At 44.2% G+C, this 20038-nt stretch overlaps 1 protein-coding gene across 2 annotated transcripts; it reads left to right on the top strand.

The window, feature by feature from the left end:
* Positions 1–279: 279 nt before the first annotated feature.
* LOC109906384 (protein mono-ADP-ribosyltransferase PARP14-like) lies at positions 280–17593 on the top strand. 2 transcript variants are annotated; one of them, XM_020504057.2, is made up of 16 exons: positions 280–634; positions 3941–4053; positions 4096–4101; positions 4515–6683; positions 6882–7115; positions 7236–7460; positions 7600–7666; positions 11544–11690; positions 11817–11876; positions 12259–12435; positions 12699–12837; positions 13942–13994; positions 14177–14896; positions 15177–15313; positions 15716–15887; positions 16352–17593. In XM_020504057.2, exons 1-16 carry the CDS (start codon positions 463–465, stop codon positions 16636–16638), a joined length of 4878 nt encoding a protein of 1625 aa, XP_020359646.1. In that variant the 5' UTR covers positions 280–462; the 3' UTR covers positions 16639–17593. The 2 variants fall into 2 exon arrangements, with proteins under 2 accessions (XP_020359646.1, XP_020359647.1); XM_020504058.2 differs by lacking the exon at positions 4096–4101 and having other exon boundaries at positions 4551–6683.
* Positions 17594–20038: the final 2445 nt, after the last annotated feature.

Here is a 20038-nt window from a genome sequence, read left to right as displayed (position 1 = left end):
AAAAACAAGCTAATAATTGGTTGACAATAGGGCCACACACAATGCAGGGGGTGGCTGGTAAAGAGCAACTGGAGAAACGTGCAGTCGAATGCAGTCAAAACTACATTACCTATGATCACATGATTTTTGTAAAGTTCATGCAGTCCACATTAGGCGCAAGTCTGACCATTTTTTATCCCCATAATGCAACACACTTTGAAATGCGGTGACCACATGACAAAACTGATCAACTTGAACGTGCCCAACGTCTATGTTGCCAAGTAGAATACAAAAAAGTGTGTGTTTTTTTCGGGAAGTGTGCTCGCGCGCTTCAGCCTACATTGATTGGCACGTTCACCTGCAAAAGAAAACTGACAGTAGGCCTGATGATCGGTAAACGGTTGTGCTGTTCGAATGAAACTGATTTGAGACCATGTACAGTAGCTATTAGAAGAAAGCGAATAGGCTACTTTAAGTTACAATATGGCAATGTACAAATACCCCGTTTTCTTCGAGGTTCAAAGTCTGGATCCAGCACAGAAAGAGAAGATTGAAAAGTACTTTCAGGTTCGCCGTAAATCTGGTGGTGGAGACTGCGGACCAATAGACAATGTTGGTAACAACGTTTACAAGATCGCATTTTTTGACCAAACAGGTATGAAAATGTTGAAATTAGTATTTGAACTGTACTTGAAACTAAAGGTGAAACATAAAAAAGTATCTTAAAATGTTTTCCTGTGGATAATTCTGGAACAGTTTCACTTTCACATTTAAATTGGCTACATCACATACCCTTCTCACCCCATACATCTCTTGTCATATCATAACCAATAGAAGTTAAAGGGATAGTTCACTCAAATTACAAATATACATATTGGTTTCCATACCCTGTAAGCAGTCTATGGACAAGGTATGAGCGCAATCCATGCTTTAGTTTAGCTTTCCTGGCACTGTTTTCATAATGTTTTAGTGTTTGTGGCACAAATCCCATTCAGGTCATGGGACCGATATTTTAACCAGTTGGTTTTATATTCAGACTTTCAACAGATATTTGCCAAAAGCCATTTAAAATGGTTTAAAAAATCAATAACTCATTAATTGATTGTCACAGAAACATAAAAATAGATATGGTTAATTCTATAAAGTATACTTAGTATACTTGCTTTGACAAAAAAAAAAATCCAGTTTTGATTTGATGGAAATACATATCTTTAAAATGCAATTTAAAGCTATATAAATCAATAACTAATTCAGCCGTTGTCACAGAATCAAACTAGCTATGATTTATTCTATATCAGTACATTTTGAACACAAATATCAGTACGTTTTGAATACAAATTCCAGTTGATTTGATAGAAATATATAAGATGCCATTAAAATTGGTATAAATCAATAACTAATTCACTGTTTGTCACAGAAACATCAAACTAGGTATGATTGATTCTATAAATGTCTAGCATACTTTTACAACCTTTGTTTTAAGGAAAGTTCCAGTATAATTAAATCAAGTTTTCAAAGCGCTGGCAGTGCATTCAGACTTCTATCACCCGAAGCATGCGCACAAGATGAATATACATGCAAGCCATTCGTACTTGCAGAGCTTGTGCACCTGTATACAGGGTTCTGTTCCTGCTTCAGGTGAGTCTGATGGCACCACCACCCATATAGCCGATAATGTCCAACGTAGGGTGTACCGGTACTTCAGATTAGCTCAATGACCATTTACTTAGCCTCTGACGCAGGGAGTAGGAAGCAGGTGCAGTTAGTGAGTTTAATAACAAAACAAGAGAAGCATCTGACATGGAAACAAAAAATACTACCTAATGACAAGAGTGCTATATAAAGGGTAAGTAATCAAGGGAGTAATAAAGTCCAGGTGTGACTGATAATGAGATGCAGGTGTGCGTTGCCAGGACCAGTGGTTAGTAGACCGGCGACGGCGAGTGCTGGAGAGGGGGAGCGGGAGTAGATGTGGCAGTTCCCCCCCGACACTCGGCCCCAGCCGCAGGACGACTACGACCAGGAGGACAGCCCCGAGGGAGAGGAGCAGCTCATTCTGGACACAAAAGTGGAATTCTCGGGTGATGTTGGGATCTAGAATGTCGTCCATTGGAACCCAACACCACTCCTCTGGATTGTACCCTTCCCAGTCCACCAGGTACTGGAGCCGACCCCCATGACATTGTAAGTCTAGGATGGATCTGACGGCATAGGCAGGGCTTTCCTCAATGTCCGGGAGGGGTGGGGGTCGTGGGGGACGGCATCAGCCAGGGGACCAGGAACCACTGGCCTGAGAAGGGAACATGAAAAGATGGTGAGAGCCGGAAGTTAGTGGGGAGTTGTAATCTGTAAATAACATTGTTGACCCTCCAGAGGACCTTGAAGAGCCCCACAAACCAGGGACTCAGCTCCTTACATGCCAGGTGGAGCGGGAGGATCCTGGCAGAGAGCTGGACGCGATCACCAGGATGGAACACGGTAGCCTCACTGCAGTGGCCATCCGCCTGCTCTTTCTGACGATGCGCTGGAGTCTCATGTGAGCATCTTTCCATACCTCTTCTGCGTGCCTGAACCACTCGTTTACCACAGGAGCTTCGGTCTGGCTCGGAATCCATGGAGCCAGGGCTGGCTGATATCCCTTCCAGTGTGTTCTGGGTTTCAGCCCGGTGGAGGAGTGTCGCAATGAACTCTGGGTGTATTGAGCCCAAGGAAGGAATTGGGCCAATTCCCCCTGCCGGTCCTGGCAGTGGCTCCTCAGGAACTCTCCAGCCCCTGGTTCATCCTCTCCACCTGCTTGTTAGACTGACGCCGGTACCCAGAAGTGAGGCTGACCGTGACCCCCAGCTTCTCCATGAAAGCCTTCCATATACGTAATGTGAATTGGGGGCCACGATCCAAGACAATACCATCCGGAAGGCCATATTGCCTGAAGACCTGCCTCAGCGACCTGGAGAGCAATAGGGCGAGAAGAGAGAAGGATGAAATGGCATGATTTAGAGATTCTGTCCACTATCACCAACATGGTGGTAAAACTATCAGAAGAGGGGAGATCAGTGACAAAGTCAATGGACAGATGAGACCAGGGAAGCTGAGGCACAAGAAGGAGTTTCCCTACTGGAGGGACCCAGGGGGATCTGGATTAGGCACATACAAAATAGGAGTTAACATAATGAGTGACGTCCTGCGCCAAGGTAAGCCACCAGTACTTTCCAGAGATGGACTGAATGGTGTGGGTGATACCTGGATGTCCAGGGACGACAGCTGTGTGCCCAGGTCAATAGCTGATCCCTTATCCCTGTGGGAACGAAGGTGTTCTCAGGAGGACAGGTGGCACATGGATACAATTTCTGTGGATTACCTTGGCAAGAGGACCTCATCCATAGCCGTTCCCAAATGAGCCAGCTGGTCGAGGTGTTGACGAAGTAGGTGACCCTGTTCAGCGACCATCTGGGAGATGTCTTGATTGACTGCTGTTTCCATTTGTGGAGATAGTGTTCTGTAACATAGACGCCGGGAGTCAGGAAGCAAGTGCAGTTAGTGAGTTTAATAACAACAAACATGGATCCATAACAAAACAAGAGAAGTGTCTGACATGGAAACACAAACAACAATACCTGATGACTGATAACAAAAGAGTGCGATATAAAATGTTCCAAAAATGTTCATACGTTTCTATTGATTCAATTTATCAAATTAACTGATAAAAAAACATACAAAAAACAGATGTGTGAAAATGTTTTAAAAAAAGAAGCTTGTGTTACAGAAGGTTAATTAAATAAAACGTGTTACTGCTTGACAGACAGTGTCTCTATGCAATCATTACCAATTTGGGGTAAAAAAAAAACATTTGGTGCTTTTAAGATACAAATATTGGTGCTTTTAGTTGTTATTTTTATTACCACTACTACTATAACAACGACTACAACGGCAACATCAACTCATGCCTCTGTAACTCTTTCAGTCCAGGAGAGGGTACTTCAGAAACCTAATCATGTGTTGGAGATGCCTGGAGGACCTCTCATCCTCACTCTGAGAGGCAGCCAGGAGCCTCCACCCACAACATTCAGCAGTCAGGTGAGGCCAGACTTAACAGACACACCTATACAGTACATGCAGAGTCACATAACCTGCTTGATAAGACATTTATGTTCCATAACATGAGGTCAAAATACACAGACGTCAATGCACTGTTGTTGTATTTACATCCCAGTAAACAGTCAGGTTATGACTTTATTATCCCTTCAAATGACGTCAAAATAGTCTGATTACATTGCATGTTTGGTTTTACTTATTGTTATAATAAGTAAAACATGAATTTACAATATGAGGAATGACATTAAAATAAATTCCAACTGAAAGCAATCTGTATTAAACTAACAAAATGGACAAATGCCAAACCAGTTGCTAGATTCCTAATATAATCCAGACGCAGCTGTACGGTTGACCTACAATAATAAATGAATAATAAACGTAGATAAAGACAGACATAATAATCATTAACAGTGGAATTCCCCAGGACTTACACCTTTTTTCACCAGTCCCTCCCATTCCATCCCTCCCTCCCTGTCCAGACATCCCCACCTGGTTTCCTAGAGCATGAACTCCATCTAGACTCCTACCTCCTGAGATACCTGAAGGAGAGCCCTGGGGCTGGAAGAGACCTGCAGCAGCAGCTGTCCTCTCTGGGCTGCTCTGTCCACCTCCATCCAGAGGACGGGAGGGCAGTGGTCAGAGGCTCAGGCCAAGCTGGGTCATGTGGAGATGGGGTTGGGGTGGGACCATGGAAGGTACAGGTCGAGAGACTGTTCAAACAGCTCCAGGAGCGGTACAAATGCCACTATGAGGTAGACCCACGTAAGCTCCAGACTCTGCTGCAGAGCAGTACCCTGGGTTCAGAGGATGTGAGGGTTTACTGCGAGGCAGGGGAAGGGTTTGCGGTGGTGGTTGGGGAGGGGCCCGAGGTCCAGGCCAAGCTGAAGGAGCTGGAGGCCTTCCAGGGTCAGGGTCTGAGCTCCTGGAAGCAGGAGAAGATCAGCACCACCTGTCGTCTGGGACAGTCCAAGCTCCGGCTTCTAGGTGAAGTGATAGAGAAGGATCTAGGTGAGGCTGTTCCAGGGGTGAGGGTGACGCGCAGTAACTCATCTCAGCTGGTGCTGGAGGGTTCAGCAAGTGATGTCCGGACAGCCAGACAGTTAGTTACAGATAAAATCTCTCTGGTGCTGGAGCGGGTGGTGCCTGAGGTGTCCCCCCACCTCCTGTCCTTCCTGAGGGAAGAGTATGGGAGGCCTGGGAACCTGAGCAGTCTGCTGGGGTTGGGACACCATGTGGAGGTAGAGTTGGGGGATACAGAACTCCGTCTGTTCTCCCTCTCCTCTGGGAAACTGGAGCAGGCTGAGAAGGATCTGCTGAGGGAGTTTGGGGAGGAGAAGATCGATTTGCCCAACTGTGGCACCCTGCCATCTGAACTGAAATCCAAGCTTGAGAAGAAGGTGAAGGAGATGAACCAGAGCAGATGCAGGGTGGTGGCAAGGTATGGTCCTGGGTGTAGAGTGCAGTTGCTGGGCCACGTGAAGGAGGTTCAGGAGCTGAGGGAGGAGATCGGGGCCTTTCTGATAGACCAGTCCAGTGTGGAAGAGACAGTGTGTCTCCCTTACCCAGAGATTGCTGACCAAATACCAGAACTGCTGGAGAGGATCGGTGTGGAACACACTGGGGTGACCCTCTACCCCTCAGCCTCAGCCATCCACCCCACTGTGGTGCTCTGTGGACCCTCTGTCCGGGTGGCCCAGGTTAGGGACAGGTTGGGTCCCGCTCTGGCCTCCTTGGTCCACCAGACTGTGACCATAGACCAGCCGGGGGCGCTACGCTACTTCCAGGGCCTGGGAAGGGAGTACCTGGGAGTGGTGGGTCGCTCTCAACACTGCCTCATCCAGCTGCACAACCACGGTGGTGTTGCCGGCGAAGCTCGCGCCGGACCAATACTGGAGGAGATGGTCACAGCCACCAGCTATCGCCTCCAGCGGGGGCTGCAGGTTGTGGTACGTCAAGGTGACATCACCAAGGAACGTTGGCTGGTGAACCCAGCCAATGAGAATCTGGATCACGCTGGGGGCGTGGCTGCAGCTCTAAGCCGTGCGGGGGGGCCTGAGGTACAGCAGGCCAGCAGAGATCTGGTTAGGCAGATAGGGAGAGTACACACAGGTACAGTGGTAGGGACTACAGGAGGGAGGTTGCCTTGTAAGATGCTGCTGCATGCAGTGGGACCAGTAGGGGGCAGCGTAGGTGGGAATGAGCGCCCTCTGCTGGAGAAGACAGTAAAGGCAGTCCTGGATCTGGCAGAGACCCTGAAGCTCCAGACCTTGGCCATGCCCTGCATCAGCTCAGGGTTATTCGGCGTTCCTCTGAAGGTGTGTTCTGAGGCCATAGTCTCTGCAGTGAGGGACTTTGGTAGGGAACAGCGCATCCTTACCAAGGTCACTCTGATTGATGTGAGTGGAGAGGCAGTGAGAGCCATGCAGGAGGCCTGTGATAGGCTGTTACAGGGTAAGAGGGAGATTCCTGAGTGGGAGAGAATGTCGAGCACCACCACGATCACTACACATGCTCCTCAGAGAGACACCACTGCTGCCTCCACCAGGGGACCAGCTGCTCCAGAGGTCTGTGTCCAGGTGGAGATCATCCAGGGAACCATAGAGAAACAGGAGGTGAGAGAGCCTCAATGTTCCCTTTCTCTTTTACACTTCGTCTTCCTTTTTCTCTTACCCTTTTACTTAATTTCTTTATCTCTCCCCCCTCTCTCTGTCTGTCTCTCTGCCTGTCTCTCTGTCTGTCTCTCTGCCTATCTCTCTGTCCCTCTGTCTGTGTCTTTGTCTGTCTGTCTGACTGTCTGTCTCTCTCTGAAGGTGGATGCCCTGGTGTCCCCCATGGTTGGTAGTGACCCTCTCTCCTCCCGAGTGGGTAATGTCTTGTCGGAGGCAGCTGGACCGGCGCTGATGACAGCGTTTCTGAGGCAATTAGGGGGACGGACTGCACCTGGTGACAACGTTCTGGTGGAGGGACTGTCTGGTCTCAGCTCTGGACGCGTCTTCTTCCTCAGCTGTCTACAATGGGACAACAACCATGGACCAGCAGTTCAGGTTTGTCCCCTTGTATGTGTCCCTGTGTCCGTGTGGGTGTGTGCATGTGTGAGTGTGTCTTCACTTGGCAGTTGTGACCTTTGAACCACCATTAACCCAGCACCTCTGGTCCTCTCTCAGGCTCTGAGGCAGGGTGTGAGGAAAGTTCTAGCCTCTTGTGAGATCCGGGGATTCTGTTCTGTTGCCTTCCCTGTACTTGGAACAGGTGTGGTTCTCCAGTTCCCTCACAATGTGGTAACACAGGTTCTGCTAGAAGAGATCCGTAGGTATGAACAGAATCGAGCAAGCAGAACCCCCTTCCTTGTCCGCATTGTCGTCCATCCCAATGACAGAGATTCTACCAAGGTGAGAAGAGACTTTTAAAGAAGGGCACTTCTCTTGACTTCAATGAATGTTTCATGCAAAATCAAAACTTAAGTTACTGTTTAACACAGTTCATCACTGGTTGCCCTTGACTTGTGGTTGTATTCTGTTTTACTTCCAGGCTTTCCAGACTTCCCAGTGTGCTTTGCATGTCAAAGGGTTTGTAATGGATGCTTCTCCAGATCAGAGTGAGTTAAGGAAACTATTCCTGTCATATTTACAAATACACCTCTGCTGTCTTCAACTAGGATCTCAGCGATCACTGCCTTATTGCCTGCGTCCGTAATGGGTCTGTGGTCAAACGACCACCCCTCATCACTGTCAAACGCTCCCTAAAACACTTCTGAGAGCAGGCCTTTCTAATCGACCTGGCCCGGGTATCCTGGAAGGATATTGACCTCATCCCGTCAGTAGAGGATGCCTGGTTGCTCTTTAAAAGTGCTTTCCTCACCATCTTAAATAAGCATGCCCCATTAAAAAAATGTAGAACTAAGAACAGATATAGCCCCTGGTTCCCACCTGACTTGACTGCCCTTGACCAGCACAAAAACATCCTGTGGCGCACTGCATTAGCATCAAATAGCCCCCGTGATACGCAGCTTTTCAGGGAAGTGAGGAACCAATATACACAGTCAGTTAGGAAAGCAAAGGCTAGCTTTTTCAACAGAAATTTGCATCCTGTAGCACTAATTCCAAAACGTTTTGGGACACTGTAAAGTCCATGGAGAATAAGAGCACCGCCTCCCAGCTGCCCACTGCACTGAGGCTAGGAAACACTGTCACCACTAATAAATCCACAATAATCGAGAATGTCAATAAGCATTTTTCTACGGCTAGCCATGCTTTTCACCTGCCTAACCCTAAGTGTCATGCACAAGTAGATGTCCCAACCTATTTTCCAAAACTATAGTTTGTTTACAAGAAATTTGTGGAGTGGTTGAAAAACGATTTGAATGACTCCAACATAAGTGTATGTAAACTTCCAACTTCAACTGTACATGTCCTGTAGTTATTACTATGCATGACATTCCCACATTGTAGCCTGTACATTGAATATATTCACTGATCATATACTCTTCCTTTTCAAATAAAGGTGCGGTTCAGGTATGAATCTCTGAGACATTATTTTTCAGTCATGTCAAACTCCATTCTTTGAATGATGCTGTGTCGGCATGTATGTATTACAATTATACACTTCAACAGTGTTTACCACTCCTGCTCCTGGGACATCAATGATTACACACTGTAACTATGAAATAGACTAGAAACATGATTGATTTGTAATTCATATATACAGAAAAGAACTATACATATCTAACTCCCTTCATCTGCATTAGTCTGAGGACACAGGATAGTATTTCAATGAGATACTTATCTTCAACCTGTGGAGAATGTGAAACGCTTTATTGAAAGAAGTTCATTATCCAGGTGTTATAAATACATGAATGCATTATAATTGTGATCATTTTAATATTATATCATAAATACAAGTTCAATCTGAACTTCAATGCACATATGGTGTGCGTTATAAAACAAGGAAGAAAGACAAGGTGCGGAGAGAGGTGTAGAAGACAAGGGGAAAGAGGTATGAAGAGTGGCAGACAGCATATGATTCATGAATTACAGTGCTACCCTAATATTCTCTCAGTTCATCACAATTGCGGTGTCTCCTAACCAGCCTTGGGCCCCCAGTTGGCCTGAAGGTTATCTTAAGAGCGGGTGAGGTGGCGATGACGGGACTGGCTTCCTCTCTCACATCAAAACATACCAGCAGACGAGAGACCGATGGATAGAGAGCATGATTAAGCTTTGTTTTCTTTATTCTAAACACATCAGGAGGTGAAATGCAAAACTGCCCTTGGATCATTAACTCTGGGACTACTACATCGTCTTATTTACCTTTTAAAGCATCTCTTTAATAATACTTCCTGTTGACCCGACCAAGTGACATCTCACCTATGATCATCCTGTGCCCTCTGTGTCAGCCAGTTCAGAATGGGGAGGGGTTCACCAAAGCAGCTTATATAACCGTAGAGGATTTAGGGAGAAGGGAGAGAGGGGTGAAGTGAAGGCGAGAGACTATTATTTTGTGTGTGTGGTCTCACCTGGTGTCCACACTAAGTGGCTGCAGAGTACTTTATGATGAAAAACAGACACATGAGGACAAACAATAGAACAATAGAAGATAATGTCAATAGAAGATACTGTATGTGACGCAGACACCTATCGGACTGTACCTGAAACATTTAAATATAGAGGGCTATGTGTCTCACCACTTGGTTATTGCAAGTCTAACCCCCAGGGAAATCATGACTTGGCAGCAACAGATAGTCCAGTGAAAATGGCTGTGTTTATGTGGTGTAAATCAGAAAATTAGCAGCTGTGAGACAGGTTCCATGTACAAAAAGACAGGCAGAGATGGAGAAAAACAACACAGAACAGTTGAATTACCTCTGGTTATGGATACTTTTGCCAGCAATAAAGCTTCCCACAGCCTGTTCCTCGGACAGTGAACATCTGGCAATATCTACATTTTCAACCCCTTGATCAGCTCGCTCTCTGAAAGTAAAGAAAACAGCTTATTTTTTATAGATCTGAAAACAATAACTGAGATATCTAAAGCAGCAGGTGTCATTTTTAGGATACGTAAATACAGCCCAGTGCTGCTTACCTGAGATGTCTTCGTAGGTGTCCGCTTTGATGCACTAAATGCACTAAAATAAGGCCTGTTTTTTTGCGATTACTTCAAAACGACGGCAAGCAGCTGAGAAATATGGTCATATTATGAAACTGGGCTCCACGGCGGATGCAATGAACTAGTTTTTATCAGAAAATAACGTTGTTAAAAATGTAATGTGTCCAGCTAACTACGATTTCAGAGCACTCTAAGTCTGAGTGTACCAGATCGCAGAATAATTACTTTATTAGCGCTCAACACCTGTTGAATATGGACGTGGTCAGTAAACGTCAGAAAATAAGCGCAATTAAATTGTTTCCAGCAACACATTCACAGTCACCAACACTCTGGTTAACACGAACTGCCTTACCAGCTCTGCTAGGGTGAGTAAAATGGTCAGTGGTCTCATTTGTGTCTGGACGTAGCTAGCCAACGTTACCTTGGGTGCTTGACTGTTGTTGTAAGGCCAGAATGCTCAAATCAACCCTACTCCTCGGTACGAACGTCCAGTGTGCCCTCCGAGAGCGAAACGGTCTGAATTTACAAACAGACAATTTTTCTCTGAATTTAAACACCATAATATTAATAAAATTAATTAAGCCAAATTTCTTCAAATCAATCCCATATACTATGTTATTACAAAAAAATAAAATAATTCTCTGGTAATGCCAATACGGAAGACTATCAAATGCTTCTCAAAGATGCCCTCTGGTGGTAAAACTAGCAATAACTTGCAGTAACAGAAGAAATGGCTGAGAATGAAATGACGTGCCACAGAATGCTGCAGCAGCACGCAGGGTGTGCCGCAGTATGACACAACTTTTAAAGGAGGAACCACTGTACATGGAGGATTTTTTGCAGAATTCTGCATGCAGAGTCTCAATTTAGTATTTGTCTCATTTTGTGAATTATTGGTTGGTGAGCGGGCCCCAGACCTCACAACCATAAAGGGCAATGGGTTCTATAACTGATAAGTAAGTATTTTTAGCCAGATCCTAATTGGTATGTCGGCTTTTATGTTCCTTTTGATGGCATAGAAGGCCCTTAGGTTACCTGTGGCGCTGATGTTTAGGCCAAGATATGTATCATTTTTTTGTGTGCTCTAGGGCAACGGTGTCTAGATGGAATTTGTATTTGTGGTCCTGGCCTTTTTTGGAACACCATTATTTTTGTCTTACTGAGATGTTCTGTCAGGGCCCAGGTCTGTCAGGGCCCAGGTCTGATGGAATCTGTGCAGAAGATCTAGGTGCTGTTGTAGGTTAAGGTTTGTTTGTTTGTCAACTATTTTAATTTATCTGTCTCTTTGTCTCTGTCTCTCTCTCTCTGCCTTTGTTTTGGTTAATTTTTTTGTTGTCAATTGTTAGTCAATCTCTCTCTCTCTCGCTTAGCCTCCTTCTATCGCCACATCTCAACCACTCAGGACGAGGTCTCTGCCACGCTGGGCAGTGTCAAGCTACAACTGGTCTTTGGCGACATCATCCATGAGACCACTGATGTCATTGTCAACACCACAGACTTCTCAGCCAACCATTCAGGTAGCACTAGTTACCATTGTCCTCCAATGTGCTTTTGATTAGTCATCACTGTGTGTGTATGTGTGTGTTTGTTTGTTTGTTTGTTCTGTTCTCTGTGTCCCCTCACGTCACATTATCTTCCTCTAGGTGTCTCCAAAGCTATTCTGACTGCTGCAGGTTCCACAGTCCAAGCAGCGTTAGCACAAGGTTGGTTTTACAGTGTTTCCATACACAATCCTATTAACACAATCACAAACTCTCAGAGCAATCCGTTCACACAAGTCAGAAAGTAATCATTTGATGAAGGAAAATCTTTTTCCACTAAGATATAGAGACATTGAATAATTACTTCACAGACCGCTTTACTAGCTTATTCTTCACTTATTAATGGAGGCAGGTGGGAGGAGTTAACCCACTGTTGAAAATAAGTATTTGTTCTTAACTGACTTGCCTAGTTGAATAAATAAAAAATAAACGTCAAAGACGTGGTTTCCATTGGTTGATACCATTCCATTGACTCCATTCCAGCCATTATTATGAGCTGTCCTCCCCTCAGAAGCCTCCATATCGTTCTTTTTCTCTCCATCAGTGGGTGTGCCAGGAGGCTTGATATGCACCACAGGGCCCGGTGCACTGGGCTGCAAGGAGATCGTTCACGTCAGCTTTAAATGCGACACACAGAGGATCAGCAAGGTCTGTGGGAAGATACTGAAACAGTGTGAGAGAAAGGGCTACCGCTCTGCAGCCTTCCCTGCAGTCAATACTGGTATGTACAGTGTGTCTTATTTTGTGTGAAATGCAATACCGAATCCCTTGATTTGCTCTTGTATCAACCCTCTGCCATACCAATTTGTGTTCAATATTTTTATTGTGCGCAGTTGTTAGTCTAAAATTTCGTAGGACACAATTTAGTTTGTGTCAAAACAAATACTGATGAACAAGTTAATTAGTGACAGCAGCATCTATATTCTGTAATATACTGGTTAGATGATATTCTAGACATTAAAAAAAACGTGTTTTTTCGTCCAGGAGCTGCTCGAGCAGACTCTGTCTCTGTGTGTAAGGCCATGTTGGATGGCATGGCGTCAAGTGTGAGGGATTTGTCCCCCAACATCCTCTCTGTCATCCGCATTGTCATGCTGCAGAGACCCGTCTTCCAGGCATTCAGGTCAGTCTCCATTTTAATTGTCAGAAATGGTGGGGTCTCTGATGTGTCTTGGTTTGAATCAGGGGCTTCCCAACCCTGTTCCTGAAGAGCTTGGCTACAGTTCAAACACGTTCATTTGACACCCATTAGCCCTCGCGCTAGCCACTTCCCCTCGTCGAAACCGGATGCAGTTTGATTGTCATCTTAAGTGGAGGTCCAGTTGACAAACACCCCTCGATTTAGCTGGAGGGACCGAGTGAACAACCTGGATCACTTGTCTGGTTGATATGACCCACAATTCAATTCAAAATGAATTCACGTGTCAAACTTCAGTGGTTGCAAAGTGTCCAATTTTATCAACGCGGCTGCATTTTCGGTATGTGAGACAAAATTATGATGCTATCTTGCAAAAATAATTTATAGATTACATTGATTTTAGTGTTGGCAAATGGGAATTACGATCAAATTGGCTGAGTCTCGTAGTGAGGAGCATATAAAACATAGCTAGCTTCATAAACATATTTTGGGGAATTTATTGAAATAAATTACCAAACTATAAAACTAGCTAGCCAGCTATGGGTAACTGTAGCTAGCTACCTGATAAAACTGCTAGCTAGCTACGTTAGCTTGCTAGGTACATTAATAGCTTTAGGTTGGTCGTTTTTAAGCTGAACTTCAAGATTTCTACCAAGGATGTCGCGCCTCCGATCATCACTCTCCCTCGCTTGGGCAAGGGACATTGAAGGTACACTCGGATGTGATGATGTAAAACGTCATTCAAGGGCTGAGGGTTTAGGTCCGAGGGCTCTCTACTTTGCGTTTGGACTGCAAGCCCTACCATGCTGTAGGTTTAGAGTGGAACCCTTATGTAGCACACCTGATTCTAATAATTAGCTGGTTGATAAGCTGAATCTGGTTAGTTACAACTGGGGTTTGAGTGAAAAACTTACAGAGGTAGCTCTCCAGGAACAGGGTTGGGCAACCCTGGTTTAAATGGTATTGTAAGTTTGTTTTTAGTTTGCTTCACTTATAGAATGAGTTTTGTTATTTTACGAGTTCTAGTTGTGATGTCTGGATGTTAAGCTTTGGACAGGACATTTTATTTATGTTTTTGTTTGTTTACAGGTCAGAGCTGGAGAGCCGACTGGGAGATATCGCTCCAATCCCAACACTGAAAGGTATGTGTGTTTGTGTGTATACTTGTGTATGTACAAATTATCTCTATATTCTTGGGTATGCAGATATAACTTGGGCCCAGAGTTTTACCTGGTGATGCTTTGATGACAGGGAAAACTTTGGATCCTAGTTATAAAATGTGACTTTACACTCTGTCTTAACTCTCCTCTCTTTGTCTCCTCAGAGAGAGCCCAACAGATACTGAAGAAGAAACTGAGGATCGGCTTTTCCTCCCCCTTGTATGGCTCCCTTCCCCCTCCTCATGCCCTTCCAGGCCTCACCATCACCCCCTGGAGACCGCCCCCGGTCGTGCTGAGCGTGGTGGGGCGCGGGGAGGACGCCATCAGGGGGGCCAGGCGGGAGCTGGAGGCCATCTTGCAGAACCAGCTGACTCAGAGAGATGTGAAGGGAGAGGACCTGTGCATGCTGGGAGAGGTGGAGCTGCAGGCCGTGCAGAAGAATGCCAAGGTCCTGGGAGTGAGCCTGGAGCTGGGTAGAGTTCAGAGGGCAGGAGGGGTGGAAGCTGGGGCTGGGGCTGGAGCTGGAGGTGGAGCTGCGACTGGAGAGGGGTTTTATGTTCTCCGAGGCCTGAAGGAGGACGTTCTGAGCGTGCGCGAGGTGCTGGACAGTGCGCTCAGTGGCGCACTCCGCAGGGAGCTGCAAGAGAGAAATGAGGCACTAATGGCCCTCAGTGTACAGTGGTCTATATGCAGGCATGGTGACGTTTGGGAGGAGCTGGGGATGCATGACAACTACCATCTGGAGCAGGCACACCTAAGAGGAGATGTCTCAGCAGAGCTGGATGTCCCAGATGGGAGCAAAGTCAGGGTGAACCTGAAGAACAACATGGCCACTGACTGGGAAACGGGTTGCACCTATAAGATGAAGCGAGAGGAGAGTGAAAGTACGGATTTAATTGTATTATTTTCAGTTTTAGAATTTCTGACATAGTTTTATTATATGTTATATTTTGGTCAGATAGCGGATGCTTTTATCCAGAGCGACTTTACAGTCAGACGTTGATTTGCGTTAACACTAAACCCTTCAATCCATTATGTCATCAGCCTGATGACCCCTAGCCACTATTGATTTCACTGTTGTCTTTAAAACCCGTTTAACATTTTAAACATCCTCTGATAGCCCTGTTCATGCCGTAAACTCCACTTATAGTCCTGTGTTTTTAGAATTGCCATCGCACTGGGATGATATGGCCGCTGGTGAAACGCAGAAGAGAGTTCTGCTCTTGCCTACCTCGTCAGAGTACCAGGCGGTGGCACAGGCATTCCAAAGCACCACGGCAACACAAGTCGCCATCCACAAAGTAACAGACCAACAACCTGACACGCCAAAACCTGCTGCTTATTATGATTATACTGTATCTGGTAGTATAGAACATTTAAATTAAAATACAAAAATATAAATGCAACATGTAAAGTGTTGGTCCCATGGTTCATGAGCTGAAATAAAAGATCCCAGAAACTGGTTTTCTGATCCACGCCCCTACTTTTTTTTTAAGGTATCTGTGACCAACAGATGCCTATCTGTATTCCCAGTCATGTGAAATCCATAGATTAGGGCCAAATGAATTTATTTCAATTGACTGATTTTGTCATGAACTTTAATCTTTGAAATTGTTGTTTTATATTTTTGTTCAGTGTAAATACCAATACTGTAGTTGTGTTTTAAGGTGTTGGTTGGTTCTTGAACGATGTCTCTTTTTCAGATCGAGCGTGTGCAGAATGTATTTCTGTGGCAGGCGTACGCATTGTGTGAGCAGCGCATCCGGGCCAAGAACGGAGCAGCGGAGGTAGGGGTAAGGAAACTCTACCACGGGACGGCAGCAAAAACCTGTGACGCCATTGAAAGTAATGGATTCGACAGGAGCTATGCTAATAGTAAGGGCTATTACATGCTATTGCAATGCTATTACAATGCTATTACATGCTATTACAATGCTATTACATGCTATTCCAATGCTATTACATGCTATTCCAATGCTATTCCAATGCTATTACATGCTATTACATGCTATTCCAATGCTATTACATGCTATTCCAATGCTATTACACGCTATTACATGCTATTACAATGCTATTACATGCTATTACAATGCTATTACATGCTATTACATGCTATTACATGCTATTACAATGCTATTACAATGCTATTCCAATGCTATTACAATGCTATTACAATGTTATTGCAATGCTATTACCATGCTATTACCATGCTATTACAATGCTATTACATGCTATTACAATGCTATTCCAATGCCATCTTTTACTTTTACGTACTTTCATTTTTATTAATTAATTCTCTCCGCTTCATCCATTTCCTCCACTCTGTCTTCTTCTTTTAGTTACAGCATATGGAGTGGGTGTGTATTTTGCTGTGAACGCCAGCTATTCAGCCAATCCCAGATATAGCCCTCCTGATGGTTCTGGGCACAGGCGTATGTACGTTGCACGTGTCCTGACCGGGCGCTATACCCTGGGTGACCCCTCCATGAAGTTCACCCCTCGTCGCTCCCCCACAGATTCCGCTGACTGCTATGACAGTCTAGTGGACAACCTGCAGAGACCCAGCATGTTTGTCATCTTCCACGATGACCAAGCGTACCCAGAGTACCTCATCACCTTCATATGATAGTGGGCCTACATAATGAATTAGAAAGCATTCGCAATCATTTATACGCAGTTTTGTTTTACATGCATGAAGGCATTTAAATTGTTTTTGAGTATGATTCTCACTTCTATCATTATAATCAGCTGTCATAATCATTCTCATCACTATATCTATGTATCATAATGATTGTCACATTGCATGCGTTCTGCTGCAGGACCTAAAGTAGTACACAATCTGCAGAGGTTAATCACTAAAGTGGTAAAAATATATATATATATATTTAAGTGAGATTAATGGAGTTAGCACATTGACGTTTATTGTCATGAGTCTTTCCCTGGAGGCAGAACTGGTCGACAGTGAGCGGTTTCACTAGATGGTTCAGCTGCAAAGTCTAAATTTGAAGGTTAGGGTTAAGCATTAGGTTTAGCAGTGTGGTTAAGGTGAGGATTAGGATAAGGTTTAAATTTGATTTTATAACTTTTTGGCTGAGCTAGCTAGTGACCACTCTGCAGAGCTGCCTTCAGTACATGAGTCATCTCAATAAAAGGCAATTTGGGGACACAGGGGCCGGTATGTTCCGGGGTCCTTGTTGGTCCCCGGTTTTATGGGGGGGATGTGACGACCCTCCTACTGTGTCTACTGTATTCTCTATTTGTTCTTGTTTCCTTATTAGGATGCCGGTGGGCGGAGTTGGGAGGGTCGTCAGATACATGGGAAACACCTGGGCCCGGTGTGTCCCAGGATAAATACACCACTTCCCCATTCATGGAGGAGACTCTCTCCATGCAGACACCTTTATAGATTTTGTTGTGTATCTTGGTGGTTTTTGCTTGTTTGCTTTGGCACCTTTAAACACCCTGCATTATCACATTCATGCATACAAAACACTCACTTACACTACTGATTACTGATTACACACACCATTGTATATTGTACTTTACTTTATTTAATAAATATATGTTTTGTTACTCCTTATCTTCACGTTGTCTCCCTTTTGTTACGGGCTTTGAGCCGGTTCGTGACACGCAGTTACTTGTACAGAAATCCTGACTATTTGTTTCAATAAAATGCATTATTTTATTATTTTATCTAATGAGAACAAATACAGGATGTCCCTCTTGCATTTCTACAAGCACACACTTACTATATTCTATGTCAAAATTTGAAGATGTATGTGATTGATCAGAAAAACCTATTGAACATTTCTAGCATATTTCATCATCTTTACCTCATATGGGAAAGAGCTGGAAACCGTTAAATGAGGAGTAGTGATTTTCATTGTCAGATATCCGATGTCCATGTCTCCAGAGAGCAACATACACCTGCTCTCCCACTTGTAGCAGGAAGGTGGCGCTGTTGGATGACGACTTAGAGGAACCCCCTTCTTTCTCATCATACACAGAGACCATTACCTGTCCATTACGACGTAAGCTTGCCCCTGTCATTGTAGTCCATCCACAGTCAAAAGCTGTGAAGGTGAAATGGTAGAGTCCTCTCACTGGTGCTGTAAAGATGCCTCCAATCAGAGGAAAAATATAAATTATTCAGCATTATTGTTAATTTAGTGGATACGAAGTAAGAACATGTAACGTAAAGTAATAGCTACACACAGCATACTAACTAACCTAAGCATGAGCATTGTGTGTAAAAATGTGAATCCCTTTTTTTGACATTGAGGGAAATACCTGTGGGTGGATTGTAGGCATTTCCAACGTTTGATAGAACACGCTGGAAGACCAGAGTGATTTCATTGCTGACAGGTCCAATGGTTCCAGAAATTCCTAAAGCAGCTGAGAATGCCACCTGGGGCCTGTCTAGGATTTAACATGACATGACAACATTAGTTTTTCTGTTACGTTTTGATAATTGACAATAATTACTGTTCAGTTTACGTTAACACAACTTGATTGGCACAACAGCATAACAAAAAGTGGATCAAAATTACTTTAACTTCTTGAGACTAGGGGGCAGTATTTTGATGTTTGGATGAAAAACGTGCCCAAATGAAACTGCCTATTTCTCAGGCCCGGAAGCTAGAATTAGCATATAATTGGCAGATTAGGATAGAAAACACTAAAGTTTCCAAAACTGTCAAAATATTGTCTCTGAGTATAACAGAACTGATATTGCAGGTGAAAACCTGAGGAAAATCCAATCAGGAAGTGCTGTTATTTTGAAACCTCTCTGTTCCATTGCATGCCTGCCCTCCATTTAAAGGGATATCAACCAGATTCATTTTACTATGGCTTCCACAAGGTGTGAACAGTCTTTAGACATAGTTTCAGGCTTTTATTCTGAAAAATGAGCGAGAATGATCACATCGTGTCAGTGGATAGCTAGGTGTCCCCAGACTTGTGCATGCACGAGCCACTGGAGCGAGACCTTTTCTCTCTCTCTCCTATTGAAAAGTCTACCGTCCAGTTGAAATATTATCGATGATTTATTGTAAAAACAACCTGAGGATTGGTTCTAAAAAAAAATGTTTCTACGAACTTTACGGATACTATTTGGAATTTTCTTCTGCCCGTCGTGACCTGCACGAATCTGTGGATTACTCAACAAAACGCGCCAACCAAATGGAGGTTTTTGGATATAAAAAATTATCTTTATCGAACAAAACGAACATTTATTGTGTAACTGGGAGTCTCGTGAGTGCAAACATCCGAAGATCATCAAAGGTAAGTGATTAATTTTATTGCTTTTCTGACTTTTGTGACCAATCTACTTTGCTGCTAGCTGTTTGTATTTTTTTGTCTGCTAAGAGAGCTGTCCTAACATAAACACTTGGTTTGCTTTCGCTGTAAAGCTTTTTTGAAATCTGACACGCCAGGTGGATTAACAACAAGCTAAACTGTGTTTTGGTAAATAGCACTTGTGATTTCATGAAAATTTAATATTTTTAGTAATTTAATTTGAATTTGGCGCTCTGCAATTCAGCGGATGTTGATGAAAATGATCCCACTAAAGGGATTGGTGCGCAAAGAGGTTTTAAGTACACTTATAACACACTAAAACAATGAACAATTGGAATACTTTTATTAAGTTACTCAATGACTATGCACTAATGTCTCTCAGTGAACCATACATCATACTCTTTACCTTCATTGAATCTCTTCAGTTCATTCACTGTGGCGTTTAATGACCTAACTTGGCTCTCACTGGCTTCCAGCCTGTTTCTCATGCCTTCCAATGACCTAACTGTTGCTCCAAGTCGCTCCTCCATTGCCCCCAGTTCTCTCATCACAGTGTGGATGGTAGGCTCACATCCTGATTGGGTTGTTGTAGTGGCTGCAGTCTCTACCTGTTGGTTATGAGCCTTGTATTCATTCTCTATGTCCTGTCCCTGTTCAGGCTGAATCTGTACCATGATGTCATTGAGGTTGTCTTCTCCAGCATCTTCACTGAGAGTCCCATACAGACA

Source organism: Oncorhynchus kisutch, linkage group LG16, assembly GCF_002021735.2.
Source record: "Oncorhynchus kisutch isolate 150728-3 linkage group LG16, Okis_V2, whole genome shotgun sequence".
Taxonomy (NCBI): Eukaryota; Metazoa; Chordata; class Actinopteri; order Salmoniformes; family Salmonidae; genus Oncorhynchus; species Oncorhynchus kisutch.
Note: the sequence above shows the minus strand (reverse complement) of the source record. Positions and strands in the feature narration are given on the sequence as shown.